Below are 19,833 nucleotides of genomic sequence, written 5' to 3'. Positions count from 1 at the left end.
CATAGGTTCAACCACAATTGAGGGATATCTGCTGAGGCCAGACAAACATGTCGTTCCTGAAGAGGGGCAGCAGCCTTTTCAGTAGTTGCAGGGGCAACTGTCTGCATGACTGACTGATCCAGCTCGGTAACATCAACTAAACCAGCCTAGCTGTGCTGGTACTCTGAACGGCTGAAAGCAAGACACAACTGCAGACACAATTTTTCCTGAGGGCATGCAGCTCTACTGTATGGTTAAATGATGATAGCATACTATTGGGTGAAATATTCTGGAGGTAAAGTAGTCCTCCATTCAGATCTCGGGGTGGGGACTACTCAGAAGGATGTTGTCACCGGGAGAAACAAGACTGGCATTCTAAAGATTGGAGCATGGAATTTTAGATCCCTTAATCGCCCAGGTAGGTTAGAAAATTTAAAAGTGGCAATAGATAGGTTGAAGGCAGATACAGTGGGAATTACTGAAGTTCAGGGCAAGAGGAACATGACTTCTGGTCAGATGAACATGGAGTTATAAATACAAAATGAAATTGGGGTAGAGCAGGCGTAGGTTTAATAATAACAAAATAGGAACGTGGGTAAGCTACTATGAACAGCATAGTGGACATATCATCGTAGTCAAGATAGACACGAAAGCTCACACCTACCACAGTAGTACAGGTTTCTACGCCAACTAGCTCCGCAGATGACGAGAAGATTCAAGAAGCATATGATGAGATAAAAGGAATTATTCAGATAGTTACAGGAGATGAAAATTTAATTGTAATGGGGGACTGGAATTTGATGGTAGGAAAATTGGGTGGTTGATTTGGGGAGGAGACCAAACTGCAAGGTCATTGGTCTCACGGATTAGGAAAGGATGGGAAGGAAGTCGACAATGCCCATTCAAAGGAACCACCCCAGCATTTGTCTGAAGTAATTTAGGGGAATCACGGAAAACCTAAATCAGGATGGCCAGGCGCGAGATTGAACTGTCCGCCCCGGCATGGGTGTCCAACCTTTTAGTTTACATAGGCCACACTGGAAGAAGACGAGCACATTTGGATGTAATATACACACATCAAAAAATGTTTTGCATGATCCGAGTTCCCAGAACTCCTAAAGATAGATGTTTACTGTGGATACTTAAAATGGCTCTGAGCACTATGGGACTCAACTGCTGAGGTCATTAACTGTGGATACTATATCACAGATACACTCCCTTTGACTGTTCAGAGATGTCATTAAACCCACCCAAAGATGTAAACAACCATGCATCAGTAGGTCCTACCAGGCAGAGAGGGTCCGACAGCCAATCATTTCGAGTCATTCCACCAGGAAGGAGGTACAAGGCTCGTGTTGTCTGTAGTTCCACCATGCCTAGACGGTGAATACTGCAGTTCGATCATGTTTGCATTGTTATTTTGTGCAGGAAGAGCTCTCAACAAGGGAAGTGTCCAGGCATCTTGGAGTGAACCAAAGCTACGTTGTTCGGACATGGAGGAGATACAGAGAGACAGGAACTGTCAATGAGACGCCTCGCTCAGGCTGCCCGAGGGCTACTACTGCACGGGATGACTTCTACCTACAGATTATGGCTCGGAGGAACCCTGACACCAATGCCACCATGTCGAATAATGCTTTTCGTGCAGCCACAGGATGTCGTTTTAGAACTCAAACTGTGCACAATAGGCTGCATAATGCGCAACTTCACTCCCAACATCCACGGTGAGGTTCACCTTTGCAACCACAAAACCATGTAGCGCGGTACAGACGGGCCCAACAACATGCCAAATGGGCCGCTCAGGATTGGCATTATGTTCTTTTCACCGATAAGTGTTGCATATGCCTTCAATCAGACAAACGTCACAGACGTGTTTGGAGGCAACCCGGTCAGGCTGAACACCTTCACCTTAGACACACTGCCTAGCGAGTGCAGGAAGGAGTAGTTTCCCTGCTGTTTTGGGGTGGCATTATGTGGGGCTGACGTACGCCGCTGGTGGTCACGGAAGGCGCCATAACGGCAGTACGATACGTGAATGCCATCCTCCGACCGATAGTGCAACCATATCGGCAGGATATTGGAGAGGCATTCATCTTTGTGGATGACAATTTGCGCCCATATCGTGCACATCTTGTGAATTACTTCCTTCAGGATAACGACATCCCTCGACTAGAGTGGCCAGCACGTTCTCCAGTCATGAACCCTATGCCTGGGATAGATTGAAGAGGGTTGTTTATGGACGATGAAACCCACCAACCACTCTGAAGGATCTACGCCAAATCACCGTTGAAGAGTGGGACAATCTGGACCGACAGTGCCTTGATGAACTTGTGGATAGTGTGGCACAATGAATACAGGTATGCACCAATGCAAGAGGATGTGCTACTGGGTATTAGAGGTAACTGTGTGTACAGCAATCTGGATCACCACCTCTGAAGGCCTTGCAGTATGGTGGTACAACATGCAATGTTGCGGTTTTCATAAGCAATAAAAAGGGCAGAAATGATTTTTATGTTGATCTCTATTCCAATTTTCTGTGCAGGTTCCGGAACCGAGGTGACACAAAACTTTTTTTGATGTGTGTACTTAACACTGACAATAACAGCTGAGGAGAAAAACAAGATATGTTCTGAGGTATACAGTTAACAGATGTAACTAATTTATGATCCTCTATTTTGAAAATGCAAATTTGAGAATTTATATATGAGATTTTATAACTTTACTTTTCAAAATTTTATGGGAATTTTTTTCCCCCTAATCATGTGATAGGTGCTTACTTCCTGGACTGCACTGACTTGTTTTGGGCTCCTTGCAGCATGCAGGCCACAGGTTGAGCACCCCTGTCTTATAGCCTGTAGTCTCACTACGGTGCATTTCTGACCATCGTGTATTTTAGAAAATTTTGTGGAGTTGACACCCCCCTCTCTGCTCTAAATCGACACCGTGTCAATTCTCTTCACCCTGGAGAACTTCTAGCCAAATGGCTGGAGTTTAGTACCCAAATGAGCCAAACACAGTCAGACACAGTGGACTGCTACAGCAGTCACTGACCACATCTTAAGTCAGAACTTGGAAAACAAGTTCCAGATTCCCGAGAGACACAGGCAGGCAGGCAAGCAGAGAGAGAGAGAGAGAGATATTACCTGTTGTGTAGTCGGTAGTAGGCCAGCTGCAATACCATCTGCACACACGAGTCTGGGTGGAGGCGGTGCGCCTGCATGAACTCCTTCCCAAAACCACAGTACTGCTCATACGTCACGCACACCGCCCAGTGCTGCAAAGAGGAATTCAGGACCATCAGCACAACGTATCTTTGGAAATGTATAACTGGTCCGAGATATATTTGAACGACAGGATCCAGTTTGTTATACTGGATTGTGAATGTTCTGCAGAAATTACAGTAATAGTAGGTGTGCATTGTAGTGCAATAGACCAAGGTATTCAATACATGTGATTAAAAACAGAATACTCTATAAACACTGATCAGCCAGAACATTATAACCAACAACCTGATATCGATATACACCCGTCCAGGTGACAGCATCGTCACATGGCGAGGACTGACTACTAGGCAGACAAATGTTGGTGCACTTAGTATCAGTGAGTGCGCTGTCTACGGGTAGATTGGGGAAGGTGGGCGAACTATCCGAGATTGACTGAGGACAGATCGTGACGGCCCGGATGCTCGGCAGGGGCATTTTGGAAACTGCACGACTCGGGGGTTCGAGGAGTGCCGAGGAGAGTGCCTTCAACAGGTGGTGAAAACAAGGTAAGACTACATCTGGACGTCACGGGGTTGGGTGCCATGCCACTTGCAGATGTCAGACACAGTAGGCTTGATGGACTGGTAAAATAGGACAGGCAGTGAACTGTGGCGAAACTAACACCAGACTTTAATGCCGAACACAAAGTGCACCGAATGCTCCTAACAGTGGGTCTCCCCAGCCGAAAATCCGCACGTGTGCCAATGTTAACGCCATGACATCGTCAACTACGATTGACCGGAGGTTGAAAATACTGCTTCAGTTGTTAAGTTCTCGTATTATCACACGGCCGGTTTTGAGCTCTAATAAGCCCATTTACAGGTGTCGTACTGGAAATAGCAAGAGACAGGAGATAATTTTCGCACGCAACAACACACAGAAAAAACAAAAAATTTCATAAAAAAGTTTTAAAAAGCATTTCAAAACCACTGGTCGAGCTAGGTGCTGCGAAACCTACGTCCACGCGTAAGTGACACCAGACAGTATGACGGACTACTGCCTGGATAGGTGAATATACAAATAATACCAGGACACTTTCACTCGGTGCTGTCCCCCCCCCCCCCCCCCCCCCCGAGCGCCACAGCGGACGTGTACTAGGCGCGGTGTACTACCTGTGAGTGCAGAACAGGAAGCAGCAGATGGAAAAGAGGTAGCAACTGATTTTGTCACTCTGGTTTACCAGTTGCTTTCTCGTCCACATCCACTACTCCCTGTTCTACGCTCACAGGTAGCACACCACGCCTAGTACACGTCCACCGTGGCATTCTGGGGGCCAAAACACCAAGTGTAAGTGTCCTGAAACTTCCTGGCAGATTAAAACTGTGTGCCGGACCGAGACTTGAACTCGGACCTTTGCCTTTCGCGGGCAAGTGCTCTACCAGTTGGAAGGTGGAGACGAGATACTGGCAGAAGTAAAGCTGTGAGGACGGGGTGTGAGTCGTGCTTGGGTAGCTCAGTTGGTAGAGCACTTGCCCACAAAAGGCAAAGGTCCCAACTTCGAGTCTCGGTCCGGCACACAGTTTTAATCTGCCAGGAAGTTTCATATCAGCGCACACACTGCTGCAGAGTGAAAATCTCATTCTGTAAGTGTTCTGGTATTATCTGTATACTACCCTACCCGGGCAGGCATCCATATTACTGTCTGGTGTCACTTTCGCATTGACATACGTTTCACAGCATCTAGCCCAACAGGGGGTTTTTTAATGCTTTTTTTAAGTTTTTTAAGACTTTATTTATGAATTGTTTTGTTTTTTATGTGTGTTGCTGCATGAGAAAATTACCTCCCATCTCTTCCTATTTCAAGTACAACACCTGAAGATGGGCGTATAGGAGTCCAAAACTGGTCGTGTGATAATAAAAGAACTTTACAACTGAATCAGTATTTTCAACCTCTGGTATAATGCTCAGTGGCGGATGAAACTTCCTGGCAGACTGGCAGATTAAAACTGTGTGCCGGACTGAGACTCAAACTCAGGACCTTTCCCTTTCGCGGGCAAGTGCTCTACCAACTGAGCTACCCAAGCACCACTCACACCCCGTCCCCACAGCTTAACTTCTGCCAGTACCTCGTTTCCTACCTTCCAAACCTTAAAGAAGCTCTCCTGCGGACCATGCAGAACTAGCACTCCTGAAAGAAAGGATATTGCGGAGACATGGCTTAGCCACAGCCTGGGAGATGTTTCCAGAATGAGATTTTCACTCTGCAGCGGAGTGTGCGCTGATATGAAACTTCCTGGCAGATTAAAACTGCCTTTCGCGGGCAAGGTCCCGAGTTCGAGTCTCGGTCCGGCACACAGTTTTAATCTGCCAGGAAGTTTCATATCAGCGCACACTCTGCTGCAGAGTGAAAATCTCATTCTCAGTTGCGGATGTTCCTCCAATGGCATCGTTTTAACTATGATTGAAATGGGCACATGAGCATTAGCATTGGCACTGGACATCGGTGCAGTAGCAGAGCACTGCACAGTCTGACAAATCCCGATACCTTCTTCATTGTGCTGACGAGAGGGCACGAATATGTCGTACAGGGAGAAAGCTCCGACACCGGTACTGTGGAACAGAGACGAGCTGGCCGCAGCTCCATTATGCTCCAGGGAACATTCACACGGTCATCCGTAGGTCCACTGGAACGTGTGCAAGACACCGTGATGGCCAGGGGGTATTTTACACTGCTCGCAGATCACACACACCTCCCGACAGCAGTGACATTTTTCGATAAGATAATGCGCCGTGTCAAAAGGTCAGGTGCGTGACGGAGTGGTTTGAGGAACACAGTGGCAAGGCTGAATTGATGTGCTAGCCCTTCCAACTTGCCAGGTGTGAACCCGATCGAACACACCTGGGCTGTGATTGAATGTGGCATCAGAGCTTATCACCCGCCTCCCTGGAATTTATAGGGAATTCGGTGACTTCAAGAAGAATATAATAATTCCGATCCCAAAGAAAGTGGGTGTTGACAGATGTGAAAATTACCAAACTATCAGTTTAATAAGTCACTGCTGCAAAACAATAACGCGAATTCTTTACAGACGAATGGAAAAACTGGTAGAAGCGGACCTCGGGGAAGATCAGTTTGGATTCCGTAGAAATGTTAGCACACGTGAGGCAATACTGACCCTACAACTTATATTAGAATAAAGATTAAGGAAAGGGAAACCTACGTTTCTAGCATTTGTAGACTTAGAGAAAGCTTTTGACAATGTTGACTGGAAAACTCTCTTTCAAATTGTAAAGGTGTCAGGGGTAAAATACAGGGAGCGAAAGGCTATTTACAATTTGTACAGAAACCAGATGGCAGTTATAATAGTCGAGGGGCATGAAAGGGAAGCAGTGGTTGGGAAGGGAGTGAGACAGGGTTGTAGCCTCTCTCCAATGTTATTCAATCTGTATATTGAGCAAGTAGTAAAGGAAACAAAAGAAAAAAATTGGAGAAACTATTACAATCCATGGAGAAGAAATAAAAAAATTTAAGGTTCGCCAGTGACATTGTAATTCTGTCAGAGACAGCAAAGGACTTGGAAGAGCAGTTGAACGGAATGGACAGTATCTTGAAAGGAGGATATAAGATGAACATCAACAAAAGCAAAACGAGGATAATGGAATGTAGTCGAATTAAGTCGGGCCATGCTGAGGGAATTAGATTAGGAAATGAGACACCTAAAGTAGTTAAGGAGTTTTGCTATTTGGGGAGCAAAATAACAGATGATGGTCGAAGTAGAGAGGGTATAAAATGTAGACTGGCAATGGCAAGGAAAGCGTTTCTGAAGAAGAGAAATTTGTTAACATCAAGTATAGATTTAAGTGTTAGGAAGTCGTTTCTGAAAGTATTTGTAAGGAGTGTAGCCAGGTATGGAAGTGATACGTGGAAGATAAATAGTTTGGACAAAAAGAGAATAGAAGCTTTCGAAATGCGGTGCTATAGAAGAATGCTGAAGATTAGATGGGTAGATCACATAACCAATGAGGATGTATTGAATAGGATTGGGGAGAAGAGAAGTTTGTGGCACAACTTAACTAGAAGAAGGGATCGGTTGGTAGGACATGTTCTGAGGCATCAAGGGATCACCAATTTAGTATTGGAGGGCAGCGTGGAGGGTAAAAACAGTAGAGGGAGACCAAGAGACGAATACACTAAGCAGATTCAGAAGGATGTAGGTTGCAGTAGGTACTGGGAGATGAAGAAGCTTGCACAGGATAGAGTAGCATGGAGAGCTGCATCAAACCAGTCTCTCGACTGAAGACGACAACAACAGCAAACAACAACAGGTGACTTCTGTGTGCAGACGTGGCGTCAAAGTCCCTCCAGTGACCTAGCAAGGCCTCACTGCTTCCATACCACGATGCATCGCTGCTGTTACCCGTGTCAAAGCTTTACACATACTGGCCACTGGGTAGATGGTCATACTGTTCTACCTAATCAGTGTATTTTAGTATAGTGCAATATTCGTTTTACTGATATGTATTAAAGGGAACAGTGAAACTCTAAGAACAACCAGTACTCCAGCAGTGGCGGCACTGCCCTGGACTGCACTGACTGCTACCGTCAAATATGTAACGCTACTGACTCGCTACTGGATTCCTGTCTATTCTTAATTTTTTTGAGTTATCAGTCTTCCGACTGGTCCGATGCAGTCCGTCATGAATTCCTCTCCTGTCTGGAAATCTTCATCTCAGAGTAGCTCTTGCAGCTTCATCTCCTCCATTATTGGCTGTGTGTATTCCAATTTCTGTCTTGCTCTTCAGTTTTTACTGTCTGCAGTTCCCTCTTGCACCATGGAAGTTATTCTGTGATGTCTTAACTGATGTCCTACAATCCTGTTCTGTCTTCTTGTCAGTATCTTCCGTATATTCCTTTCCCTGCTGTTTCTCTGGAAAACTCCCTCATTCCTTACCTCATCAGTACACCGGACTCGCATTCGGGAGGACGACGGTTCAATCCCGCGTCCGGCCATCCCGATTTAGGTTTTCCGTGATTTCCCTAAATCGCTCCAGGCAAATGCCGGGATGGTTTTTTTGAAAGGGCACGGCCGGCCTCCTTCCCCATCCTTCCCTAATCCGATGACCTCGCAGTTTGGTCTCTTCCCCCAAACAACCCAACCCTTACCTCATCGATCCATCTAGTTTTCAACATTATTCTGTAGTACTTCATGTTTTACTGTCCCCGTTAATACATAATTATAAAATGAAAATCACACTAGAGTAATTTGCGACTGCTGTATCAAATGAGCATGTAATATTCCACTTTAAAAATTATTTTGTTTGTAACTGTAAACAAACCGACACTTTCCGCCAACACTGGGTCTTGCATGAAAAACGTGATGAGCACTCTTAGTCAGGCTCCAGCTTCACAATGCAAAAATGAAATTGCAAATCCTTGCTGAAACGTCAGAAAAAATGCGCCTAACAACTCTTTGGAGAGACACACACACTGATCAGATACAGGGTGGCGCACGAAATGTGTTACCAATTGTTTCTTCCACAATTTACGACGCACATTAGATATCCCGCTGGGATCTCCACAGCAGTACCAGCAGAGCTTGGAAAAACAAATGAGTTACGAAATGACGTGTAATTCATGATACTGCCACCAGGACTCTAGTAAGCAGCAATGGCTGACAATGGAAGACTGACGACACAGCAACGATTGGCAATTGTGTTACTTTTTCATGAAACGAAAAGCCTTGTTGTGACTCAGAGGCGTTTTCGACAACAGTTTAACACACGATGGGTCTCTTGCAAGAAGACCATGCACAGGTTGTACGATAAATTTGTACTGGAAGGAACAGTATTGGAAGCGAAGCGACCTCTCAGCCTAAGCCTGTTTGTTCGCCGGAGAATATTGAAGCGGTACGAGTTGCTGTACAGAGAAGTCCCGGGAAAACGTGTAGAAAGGCAAGAGTGCAAATGGGAATATCCAGACGCTCCGTTCAACGCGTTCTTAAAAGTGACCTCCATATGTACCCATACAAGATGACCTGAGCACAGAAGCTCACTGAAGAACACAAGCAGGAGAGACTACTGTTTGCTCAGTGGGCGGAGGATAGGGAAGAAACTCTCAACAACGTTTGGTTTTCAGACGAGGCGCATTTTCATTAAGACAGTGTGGTTAACAAACAAAATGTACGCTTTTGGGCCACTGAAAACCCACAAGTGCTTCATGAACGACAACATTATGCTCTGAGGATTACAGCGTGGGCAGTAATATCCAGTCAAGGACTTATTGGACTCTTTTTCTTTGAAGAAACTGTGAACAGCGAGCGTTATTTGAGCGTGCTTCGCAAGAGCTTCATTCGACGGCTTCTTGCTACTGCCTTGTCCTTCAACACGCAGTGGTTCATGCAAGATGAAGCAAGGCCACATACTGCAAACACTGTGTTGGAGTTTTTACACGAGCATTTCGACATGCGGATCATTTCAGCCAGGTTTCCAGGTCGTTTCAATGACGGACAAAATTGGCCCCCCCAATAGTCCAGACCTCAATCCGTGTGACTTTTTTCTTTGGGGGTAACTAAAGAAAAAAATTTTCCCGAAACGTCCACGTGGTTTAATGGAACTCAGAAGACTTATTCTTCAAGCTTGCAGTGAAATTACGGAAGACATGTGCCGTAGGGTAATCACTAACTTCAGAGTTTGTTTGATGGAAGTTAGGAAACGAAATGGTGGACATATTGAGCATGTGCCAAGTTAGAACAAATCTCCATGGAGGGCTCTTCATTGTAGTACATGTTCCTTTCAGATTGTATTGACAATAAAGTTTATATTCAAAAACAAAATGGTAACACATTTCGTGTGCCACCCTGTATATTGTATACCAAACTAAGCGAGTCTCGTGTGTTACATCACAGTCCCCACCACCACCAGCACACACACACACACACACACACACACACACACACACACACACACACTTGCGCGTGTTTGCTGGCACGCGGGGAGGGGGGGGGTAGGGGGGGGGTCTGTGACAAAGATTTAGGAACCTGATTTTAAATTGTAAGACATTTACATGGGCACACACACACACAATTTATTGGTTATAACCTGTAAATCAGAAGTGAAGAAATTGGAAAAAGGTAGGAAATTAAGGAGATGGGACCTGAATAAGTTGAAAGAACCACAGGTTGCTGAGAGTTTCAGAGGAAACATTAAGCAATGGTTGACTAGAGTGGGGGAAAGGAATATAGTAGTGAGGAACAGGTAGCTTTAAGAGATGAAATACTGAAGGAAGCAGAAAAAAATAGATAAAAATGCAAGGCTTAGTAGAAATCTTTGGGTAATACAAGAGATATTGAATTTAATTTATGATAGGAGAAAATGTAAAAATGCAATAAATGATGTAGGTGAAAGGGAATACAAAGGTTTAAAAAATGAGATTAACAGGAAGTGGGAAATGGCTAATCAGAAATGGCTAGAGGACAAATGTAAACAATTAGAAGCAAATTTCGCCAGGGGAAAGATAAATACCACCTAAAGGAAAATTAAAGAGGCCTTTGGGAAAAAGAGAAGCATCTGCATGAATCTCAAGAGCTCAGATGGAAAACCAGTCCTAAGCACAACCAGGAAAGCTGAAAGGTGGAAGGATAGAGGGTCTGTACAAGGGACACGAACTTGAAGGCAACATTATAGAAAGGGAAGTGGACATAGATGAAGATGAGATGGGAGATATGATACTGCGAGAAGAGTTTGACAGAGCTGTGAAATATCTGAGTTGAAACAAGGTCCCAGGAGTAGATGATATTCCGTCAGAACCACTGACAGCATTGTGAGAGCCAACCATAACAGAACTCTTCCACCTGGTGGAAGAGGCGGCAAAGTACCCTCAGACTTCAAGAACAATGTAATAATTCCAGTTCAAAAGAAAGCTGTCACTGACAGGTACGAAAATTAATGGACTATCAGTTTAATAAGTTACGGTTGTTAAATACTAACATGAATTCTTTATGGAAGAACAGAAAAACTGGTAGAAACCAATCGTGGGAGAGATCAGTTTGGATTCCGGAAAACCCTGGGAACACACGAGGAAATAAAGACCCTACGACTTGCCTCAAAAGATAGATTAACAAAAGGCAACCACACATTTGTAGCATTTGTAGACTTACAGAAAGATTTTGACAATACTGACTGGAATATTCTCTTTGAAATTCTGAATGTACCAGTGGTAAAATACGGGGAGGGAAAGGCAATTTACAAGTTGTATCGAAACCAGGTGCCGTTTTAAGAGTTGAGATGCATGAAAGGAAAGCTCCGGTTGAGAAGGGAGTGAGAGAGAGATGTGGCCTGTCCCTGATCTTATTCAGTCTGCAGTAAAGAAAATCAAAGAAAAACCTGGGGTAGGAATTAAAGTATAGGGAGAAAAAATAAAAACTTTGAGGTCTGGCAACAACACTGCAATTCTGTCAGGGACAGCAAAGGACTTGGAAGACCAGTTGAACGAAGTGGGCACTGGCTTGAAAGGAGAATATAATGTAAACATCAACCAAAGCAAAACAAGGATGATGGAATGTATTCGCATTAAATCAGGTGATGCTAAGAGAATCGATAATGAAACATGGCACTTGGAAAGTAGTAGACAAGTTTTGATATTTGGACAGCAAAATAACTGATGATGGCTACAATAGAGAGGACGTAAAATGTACACCGGCAATGGTAAGAAAAGCATTTCTAAAGAAGAAAAAGCTGTTAACATCAAAAATAGATTTAAGTGTTAAGAAATCTTTTCTGAAAGTATTCGTATGCCATGTATGGAAGTGAAACTATGGACAATAAACAGTTTAGACAAGAAGATAATAGGACCTTTTGAAATGTATGAAGATGGTATCTGTTCTTTTGGACATGTCCGAAAGAACATTACCATCTTCATATAGATAAGGCTTACCGGCCAATGATCTTCTTCAGTGCCGACGCACTAACACTGCTCAAACTCTTACGGGAATCTGTAGATTGACTGCCGCGAGTACTGAGTATAGTGGGCAGGGGCGCTACAAATGTAGTGTGTGGACAGTAAGTTGAAAATTTAGGTCTCACAGGGAGTGTGCCAGAGATATCGTATTTACTCGAATCCAAGCCATACTTTTTTCTGGTTTTTGTAATCCAAAAAACCGCCTGCGGCTTACAATCGAGTGCAAAGTAAACGGAAGTTCTGTAAAATGTTGGTAGGTGCCGCCACAACTAACTTCTGCCGTCGAATATATGTAGCGCTACACAGGCATGCTTTGCAGGCAAAAAGATAAATACTGGCGCCAAAACCTCTGCGTCAGGAAATAAATTTAAAAAAAAAAAGGTGGAAGATGAGTTTTTTTCTCCGCCCCGAGTTTCGACAAATGCCTTTTCATACATTATCCAACGAAGTAAATACAAATTAAGTATTGTTCATCTTCGAATTTAGCAGCATTTCAATGTACTACGAAAATCCGACTGGCAAGACTGTTTGGGATGTTTGTCAATATGGCCAACTCTATGTTCTGAATTTTTTCCTACCTGTGAGAAGAGATGGTTGCTAATAGGAGCCTGATGAAATGTCAATCACTTTAAACATTTTGCCATGTATTCTTTCATGTTTGCTGCTATCTCATTTAAATCCTGTCTGCCTAATAAACTACGAAACTAGAGTGAGACAACAGCAAACGCGGAAGAATATACATATCATGTCATGTTTATATTCGTGTTATTCTTATGCCTAATAGTGATACAGTCAGAACTGAAGCAAGGCAATTGACTAGATTTTTAAATCTAAGATGACTAATTTCTGTGCAGAATGTAATGTACTAAAGAGGCGTCTGCAAAGATTTTCATACGGAGAAAAATTTTCGCTAAACTCTCATTCAGAACATCTTCTATCATACGCAGTCTATTATTTGGTTCTTGTTGATCATTATCAAAGAAAGCAGCAGTGTAAATAACAACAAATAGCATTCTCTTGCCATTGTTTCGCTAATGAGACGATTCCTCTCTCTCTCTCTCTCTCTCTCTCTCTCTCTCTCTCTCTCTCTCTCTCTCTTTTTTTTTTTTGTAAACGGCACTAGCGTGCACAAAAGCAAGCCATGCCACGAGCCGCGACAGGCCGTAAACACAGAATGCAATAAACAATGCATGACACAGTATAGTAATACATTTTTAGCTTCGAGTGACATAAACACCTATAACAAAGAGAACGGCACTTATCATATCAAAGAAAAATAAGCAATCAATTCAAACCAGATGACAATTCAAACCAGACAAAGCACGTGAAAAAGGAAGGGTACCCATATAAATACGGACGCAGTGCCTGACGCATAGCAATGGCTTAACTGCTAAGCTTACAACTCGAACCAAACTACTATAGCTGTATTGTCATTCATTCGACCTAAATTGTGTCTCATATTACAATGGACCAACATTGTTTCGATTCGGAGGTGCGGCCTAAAACTTTTCTCTCCCCTTGAATTTTGAGTCTCAACTTTCAGGTGCGACTTAGATTCGAGTGCGGCTTGGATTCGAGTAAATACGTTAAGTCCCCGCAGTCGAACTATCCTCTGTGACCTCGACGGCTCGGTCGGACAGAGCGTCTGCCACATAAGCAAGAGACCCCCGATTCGAGTCCCAGTCGAGGCACATGTTTTCAACTATCCCTGTTGATATTTGTCAACGCCTGTAGGCAGCTAATGGTCTGGATTTCTTTGTGATTTCACTTTTGAAATGTGATGCTACAGAAGAATGCTGAAGATTAAATGCACAGCTTGCGGAACTAATGAGGAGGTACTGAATGGAACTGAGAAGAAACGGAATTTGTAGTACAAGCTGACTAGAGGAAGAGATCAGTTGATAGAACACATTCTGCGACATCAAGGGATCGCCAATTTAGTACTGGTGGGAAGTGGGGGGCGGGGGGAAGGGGGGGGGGGGGTAAAATTGCAGAGGGAGACCAAGAGATGAATAAAGTAAGCAGATTCAGAAGGATGTAGGCTTGCTCAGGATAGAGAAGCATGGAGAGCTGCATCAAACCAGTCTTTGGACTGAACAATAACATATCTTCGTGATAGGCACAACTTGATACTGTTGCAATATTACCACATGGACTAAGCTCAAATATATTATTTATATTTATATATGACGGTAGTATCTGTTCCCGAAAGAACAGTTACTGTCGATGACCGTGCAGCTTTGCTAGAAATGAAATGATAATTAAATGGACACCTAGCTGCAAACAGGCGTTTATGTACTTCATTGGGGACATGTTGAAAATGTGTGCCCCGACCGGGACTCGAACCCGGGATCTCCTACTTACATAGCAGACTCTCTATCCATCTGAGCCACCGAGGGCACGGAGGATAGTGCCCCTGCAGGGACTTATCCCTTGCACGCTCCCCGTGAGACCCACATTCCCAACATGTCCACACCACTACATTCGTAGCGTGCAAGGGATAAGTCCCTGCAGAGGCACTATCCTCTGTGCCCTCGGTGGCTCAGATGGATAGGGCGTCTGCCATGTAAGCAGGAGATCCCGGGTTCGAGTCCCGGTCGGGGCACACATTTTCAACATGTCCCCAATGAAGTACATCAACGCCTGTCAATTTAATTATCATTTCATTATTTATATTTTTAAGTTTTCACCATGTTTTTTAATCATGCATTAATGTGTCTTTGCTCTTTCACTCACCGTGTCCCCCACGCGCCACTGTTCCCAAATAACAAGTATGTAAAGCAAAAAAGAGCACTGTGAACATCAAACTCCAGCTCTTTCCATACACTTTTATACTAAATTTTCTCATATAAACTAGCTTTAGTACCAACAGTTATAGCCTTTTGACTTACAACAGAAGTAATCATAACTAAACTGAATATTTTAATCTTGTGTAAATAACTGAAGTGTTTAAATATATTTAAATTTTGTAATTAATAGTACCACATCATGAGGAATAAAACAAAATGGGGGGAAAGATGATGGTAGCTGCGGGATTCCAACCCCAGCCGATGAATTACCGGCCAGTGCGTTTGACCGCAAGGCTAACTGTTTAACTCTCATTTTCTCCTCAAAAGATGTGCTGGGAAAGGGCCTCTTTAGCAAATAATCTACAGAGTTCACCATGTTGCTTGCACAATACTTTGCACACACATTTAAAGAAAAGTATTGACCTGGTGCTGTAGGCAATGTAGCACCACAGTGAGATCACTTCAGAGCAAGCACAGTCATAGACAGACAACTGGAAACCTCTCTGAGTTGATCATAGTGCTGCTGACCATCATTTCTGCAAATGACACTGGTTTATGGTTATTATGGAGAGAGAGCACTACAAAACATGGAATGGAAATGGTCCCATGCTTCTTGACAGAGCGTATTGGAATGATGTGGGAGACCCGCACCATCGTACTAGGCAAGGTCCTAATGGAGGTGGTTTACCGTTGCTTTCCTCCGACCATAATGGGGATGAATAATGATGATGAAGGCAACAACAACAACGCCACATCATCTCGGGGCAGGTGAAAATCCTTAACCCTGCCGGGAATCGAACCTGGAACCCCGTGCTCGGGAAGCGAGAACACTACCGTGAGACCACTAGTGGCGGACACTACAAAACGGGCTTTGTCCATTTTAATTGCATACCAGCTTGCATTCAAAAAGATATGGCATTACTTATACCATAATTTCGGCCTCACATTCGAAAAGAAATGGATAAATTAAGTGTGATATTTACAGTGTGCTACAGAACATTAGCTCACAATTACCAGTCAGTGCTCAAATCGGAACCTGCTGAAGAATGATGAGTTAAACTCACAAATTTACAGAACTTGATTTCATGGTGCACTTCCAGGTATTCAGCCAAGTTGTTCTTTCCATTCCGAACACCTACGGAAAATATTGTGTGCGGTGTATTTAGCTCCTGTCGACAGAGAGTGTTGTTTGTAATGTTAAAGCAGATCTAGGCCTCAGAAACCTGGTGAGTACCACACTCCATTAAAATGTGGCACGTCTTATGTGGGGCAAACTACTGGATCAGTCAACGAGACGCGCGAGGAAGATCTGCGGCACACGAGGCAAAAACAACTTAGCAGATCAGTTGATGCTGAGCACTGCCTCGAATACAGCCACAGAGTTTTAAAGATGGTGAAGCCAGTATTGTGGTGCAAACTCCAAGTTTTTGGAACTGTGTAACTAAGGAGCCTGCCACAATAAAGATGCCAGAAAACCTAACAAACAGGGATGGGGGCTTCTGATTTAAACAGGGGTTTGGGGTCCATAACCCAATTTATTAAGATCTTTACAAACGAATGGAAAAACTGGTTGAAGTCAACCTTGGCAAAGGTCAGTTTGGATTCCGCAGAAAAGTTGGAACATGTGAGGCAATACTGACCCTACGACTTATCTTAGAAAATAGATTAAGGAAAGGCAAACCTACATTTCTAGCGTTTGTAGACTTAGAGAAAGCTTTTGACAATGTTGACTGGAATACTCTCTTTCAAATTCTAAAGGTGGCAGGGGTAAAATACAGGGAGCGAAAGGCTATTTACAATTTGTACAGAAACCAGATGGCAGTCATAAGAGTCGAGGGACATGAAAGGGAAGCAGTGGTTGGGAAGGGAGTGAGACAGGGTTGTAGCCTCTCTCCAATGTTATTCAATCTGTATATTGAGCAAGCAGTAAAGGAAACAAAAGAAAAATTCGGAGTAGGTATTAAAGTCCATGGAGAAGAAATAAAAACTTTGAGGTTCGCCGATGACATTGTAATTCTGTCAGAGACAGCAAAGGACTTGGAAGAGCAGTTGAACGGAATGGAGAGTGTCTTGAAAGGAGGATATAAGATGAACATCAACAAAAGCAAAACAAGGATAATGGAATGTAGTCGAATTAAGTCGGGTGATGCTGAGGGAATTAGATTAGGAAATGAGACACTTAAAGTAGTAAAGGAATTTTGCTGTTTGGGGAGCAAAATAACTGATGATGGTCGAAGTAGAGAGGATATGAAATGTAGACTGGCAATGGCAAGGAAAGCATTTCTGAAGAAGAGAAATTTGTTAACATCGAGTATAGATTTAAGTGTCAGGAAGTCGTTTCTGAAAGTATTTGTACGGAGTGTAGCCAGGTATGGAAGTGAAACACGGACGATAAATAGTTTAGACAGGAAGAGAATAGAAGCTTTCGAAATGTGGTGCTACAGAAGAATGGTGAAGATTAGATGGGTAGATCACATAACTAATGAGGAGGTATTGAACAGAATTGGGGAGAAGAGGAGTTTGTGGCACAACTTGACAAGAAGAAGGGATCGGTTGGTAGGACATGTTCTGAGACATCAAGCGATCACCAATTTAGTATTGGAGAGAAGCGTGGAGGGTAAAAAATCGTAGAGGGAGACCAAGAGATCAATACACTAAGCAGATTCAGAATGATGTAGGTTGCAGTAGGTACTGGGAGATGAAGAAGCTTGCAGAGGATAGAGTAGCATGGAGAGCTGCATCAAACCAGTCTCAGGACTGAAGACCACAACAACAACAACAACATGATCTGATGAGCTTTTTTTGGGCTCGGGCAACTTTTTCTGACCCACTGTGAAGATTGGACCTCGGTCTCAACATTGTAACCATAGATCAGGGCTTCACAACATACGTGCTCGCGGAGCAAGCTGTGAGCAGCAAGGCGCGAGCACGGAGCAGCGCGAGCACGCTACCCCCACTACCGGACCAGAGCGGAGAGTGGGGAGAGTCATGTGGGGCACACAACAGCTGCCGCCAGTCAATGTAAATCCGCGGCCACCTGCAGGGATATTACTCACGAATTATTACTGCGACAATTGAAACAAATAAAGGAGAATGTACACGTGCCACATAATTTTATTAGCTTAGTGTGTGCCTCTACATTCGTATTAATTTGTGAAGGGGCGCAGGGATTTTGCTAAAAGCAAAGCAATTTTGTAACTCATTCTCAGAGCTGCCTCAGTTGGTTTTCCTTCGTCGTCCAGATCTTCTTCGGATAGCTTTCTTTTAACATTAATAACTTCCTGTGCACGATCTGGTCCATCACATTTTCCACTTCCGTAGTCTTTCGCGTGGTACAACATAAAATGTCGCTGAAAATTAAATTTCGTAAAAGAATTCAGCGTTTTGTGACATACTAAACATTTTGCAACACCATCTTTTTCTGTAAACAAATACAATTCCTCCCAACTGCGAAAGCATGGTTGGGGTTACACAACGGCGATGTGACATGATTCTTAACCAGCGAAGTGACTGTTAGAGCTGATCGTAGTACTTTAAACGTTACACAGTCAGCGCTATTTCAATAGGCAAGCTGCGGCCCTATTCAAACGTGCGCACGCATTTCCCCTCCCTCCCCTCCCTCCCTCCCTACTCCGCGACCTTGCACCCGCTCGCGAGCACGTGCCTGAGCAGACGCGAGTACTCGCGCTCAAAACCGGCCAGTTGTTAAGACCTGCCATAGATCCATATCTCATCACCAGTTATGATTTTCTTAAGGAACATGTCGTTTTTATTTCTGTGATCCGACAGCTCTTCACAGATTACGAGGTGAAGGTCTTTCTGGTCTCGACTCGTAAGCTGCGGGACCAACGTGGCAGCAACACGATGCTCTCCAAGGTGCTGTGTCAGGATTTCAAGACACGATCCAACTGAAATGTTACATTCTTCTGCAGTCCCTCGGACATTCGGTCTTCAATTGGCACGCACTATTTTGTTGATGATTGTGACATGACCGTCATCAGTAGATGTTGAAGATAATTATGAATGAAGGTCATCTTTAGCTTGCATCTGGCCATTTTTAAACTGTGTGAACCATTCGTAACACTGAGTATGGCTTAAGCACTCGTCACCATAGGCTTCCTGCATCATTTGGTGTGTCTCTGTAGAGGTTTTCTCGAGTTTCATGAAAAATATAATGCAGACGCATTGCTCCTCTAATTCTGCCATCTCAAAATTCGCAAACAGTGCGACACAATGTTGTACTCAATACAGTACTGAACAATAACTAACAGACATACAACAATGAAACTTCCACCAGTTACACATTAAACACAGGAGTGTGCAGGTACGCCAACCAAATTTCTCTCAGGCACACCATTTGTGCGAAACTACAAATGTCCGAGAATTTTTTGAATAAATCTTCTACATATAGTCACAACACACTCTGGTGTGAAATTTATTACCGGCTGAGAACTGGAGTCACACTAGTGCTCCAAGCAATGAGAAAGCAGACAGTACATGTGTGACAAGGATAATGTTTGTTTTAATTATTTTCTACTCAAATAACAAAAATGTTGTTATATTTTCGCACCCAATGCATTAGCAAATTACCACGAGACATGAGTTATCACGAAATAAATGTAGAAATGGCTGAGTCACACTCATTCCATGACAAAGCTAGAACTTAATCGTGAAGAAACACTTTCGAGTATATGCATATTTGTAGCTTCAATTCCTGCACATTATGAGTGTGCTATGTATGAAATTTTGACTTCTGCACTGCTTTCTGAGTACAAATGTATAAAATCTGAGATTGCACAGATAGTTTCCTCAAACTTTTTGAAGACAAGCAGTATCAAGTTCGCCACTTTGACCAGTTTAGCACCCATGAAAATGATCCACATTCTTGAAAAAGCGTAATTAATCC

General features: G+C 43.5%; 1 protein-coding gene across 3 annotated transcripts in view; it reads right to left on the bottom strand.

Moving 5' to 3' along the window:
- Positions 1 to 19,833, bottom strand: part of LOC126213328 (peroxisomal carnitine O-octanoyltransferase) — a 313,022-nt gene that overhangs the window by 117,114 nt on the left and 176,075 nt on the right. For all 3 annotated transcript variants that reach the window (XM_049941018.1, XM_049941019.1, XM_049941020.1), the window contains one exon: positions 3,123 to 3,253. In XM_049941018.1, coding sequence (XP_049796975.1) covers positions 3,123 to 3,253 — 131 coding nt within the window. The remainder of the gene's footprint in view (positions 1 to 3,122; positions 3,254 to 19,833) is intronic.

The sequence above is a fragment of the Schistocerca nitens genome, chromosome 11, assembly GCF_023898315.1.
Source record: "Schistocerca nitens isolate TAMUIC-IGC-003100 chromosome 11, iqSchNite1.1, whole genome shotgun sequence".
Lineage (NCBI taxonomy): Eukaryota > Metazoa > Arthropoda > Insecta > Orthoptera > Acrididae > Schistocerca > Schistocerca nitens.
This window is presented reverse-complemented; position numbering and strand designations above follow the sequence as displayed.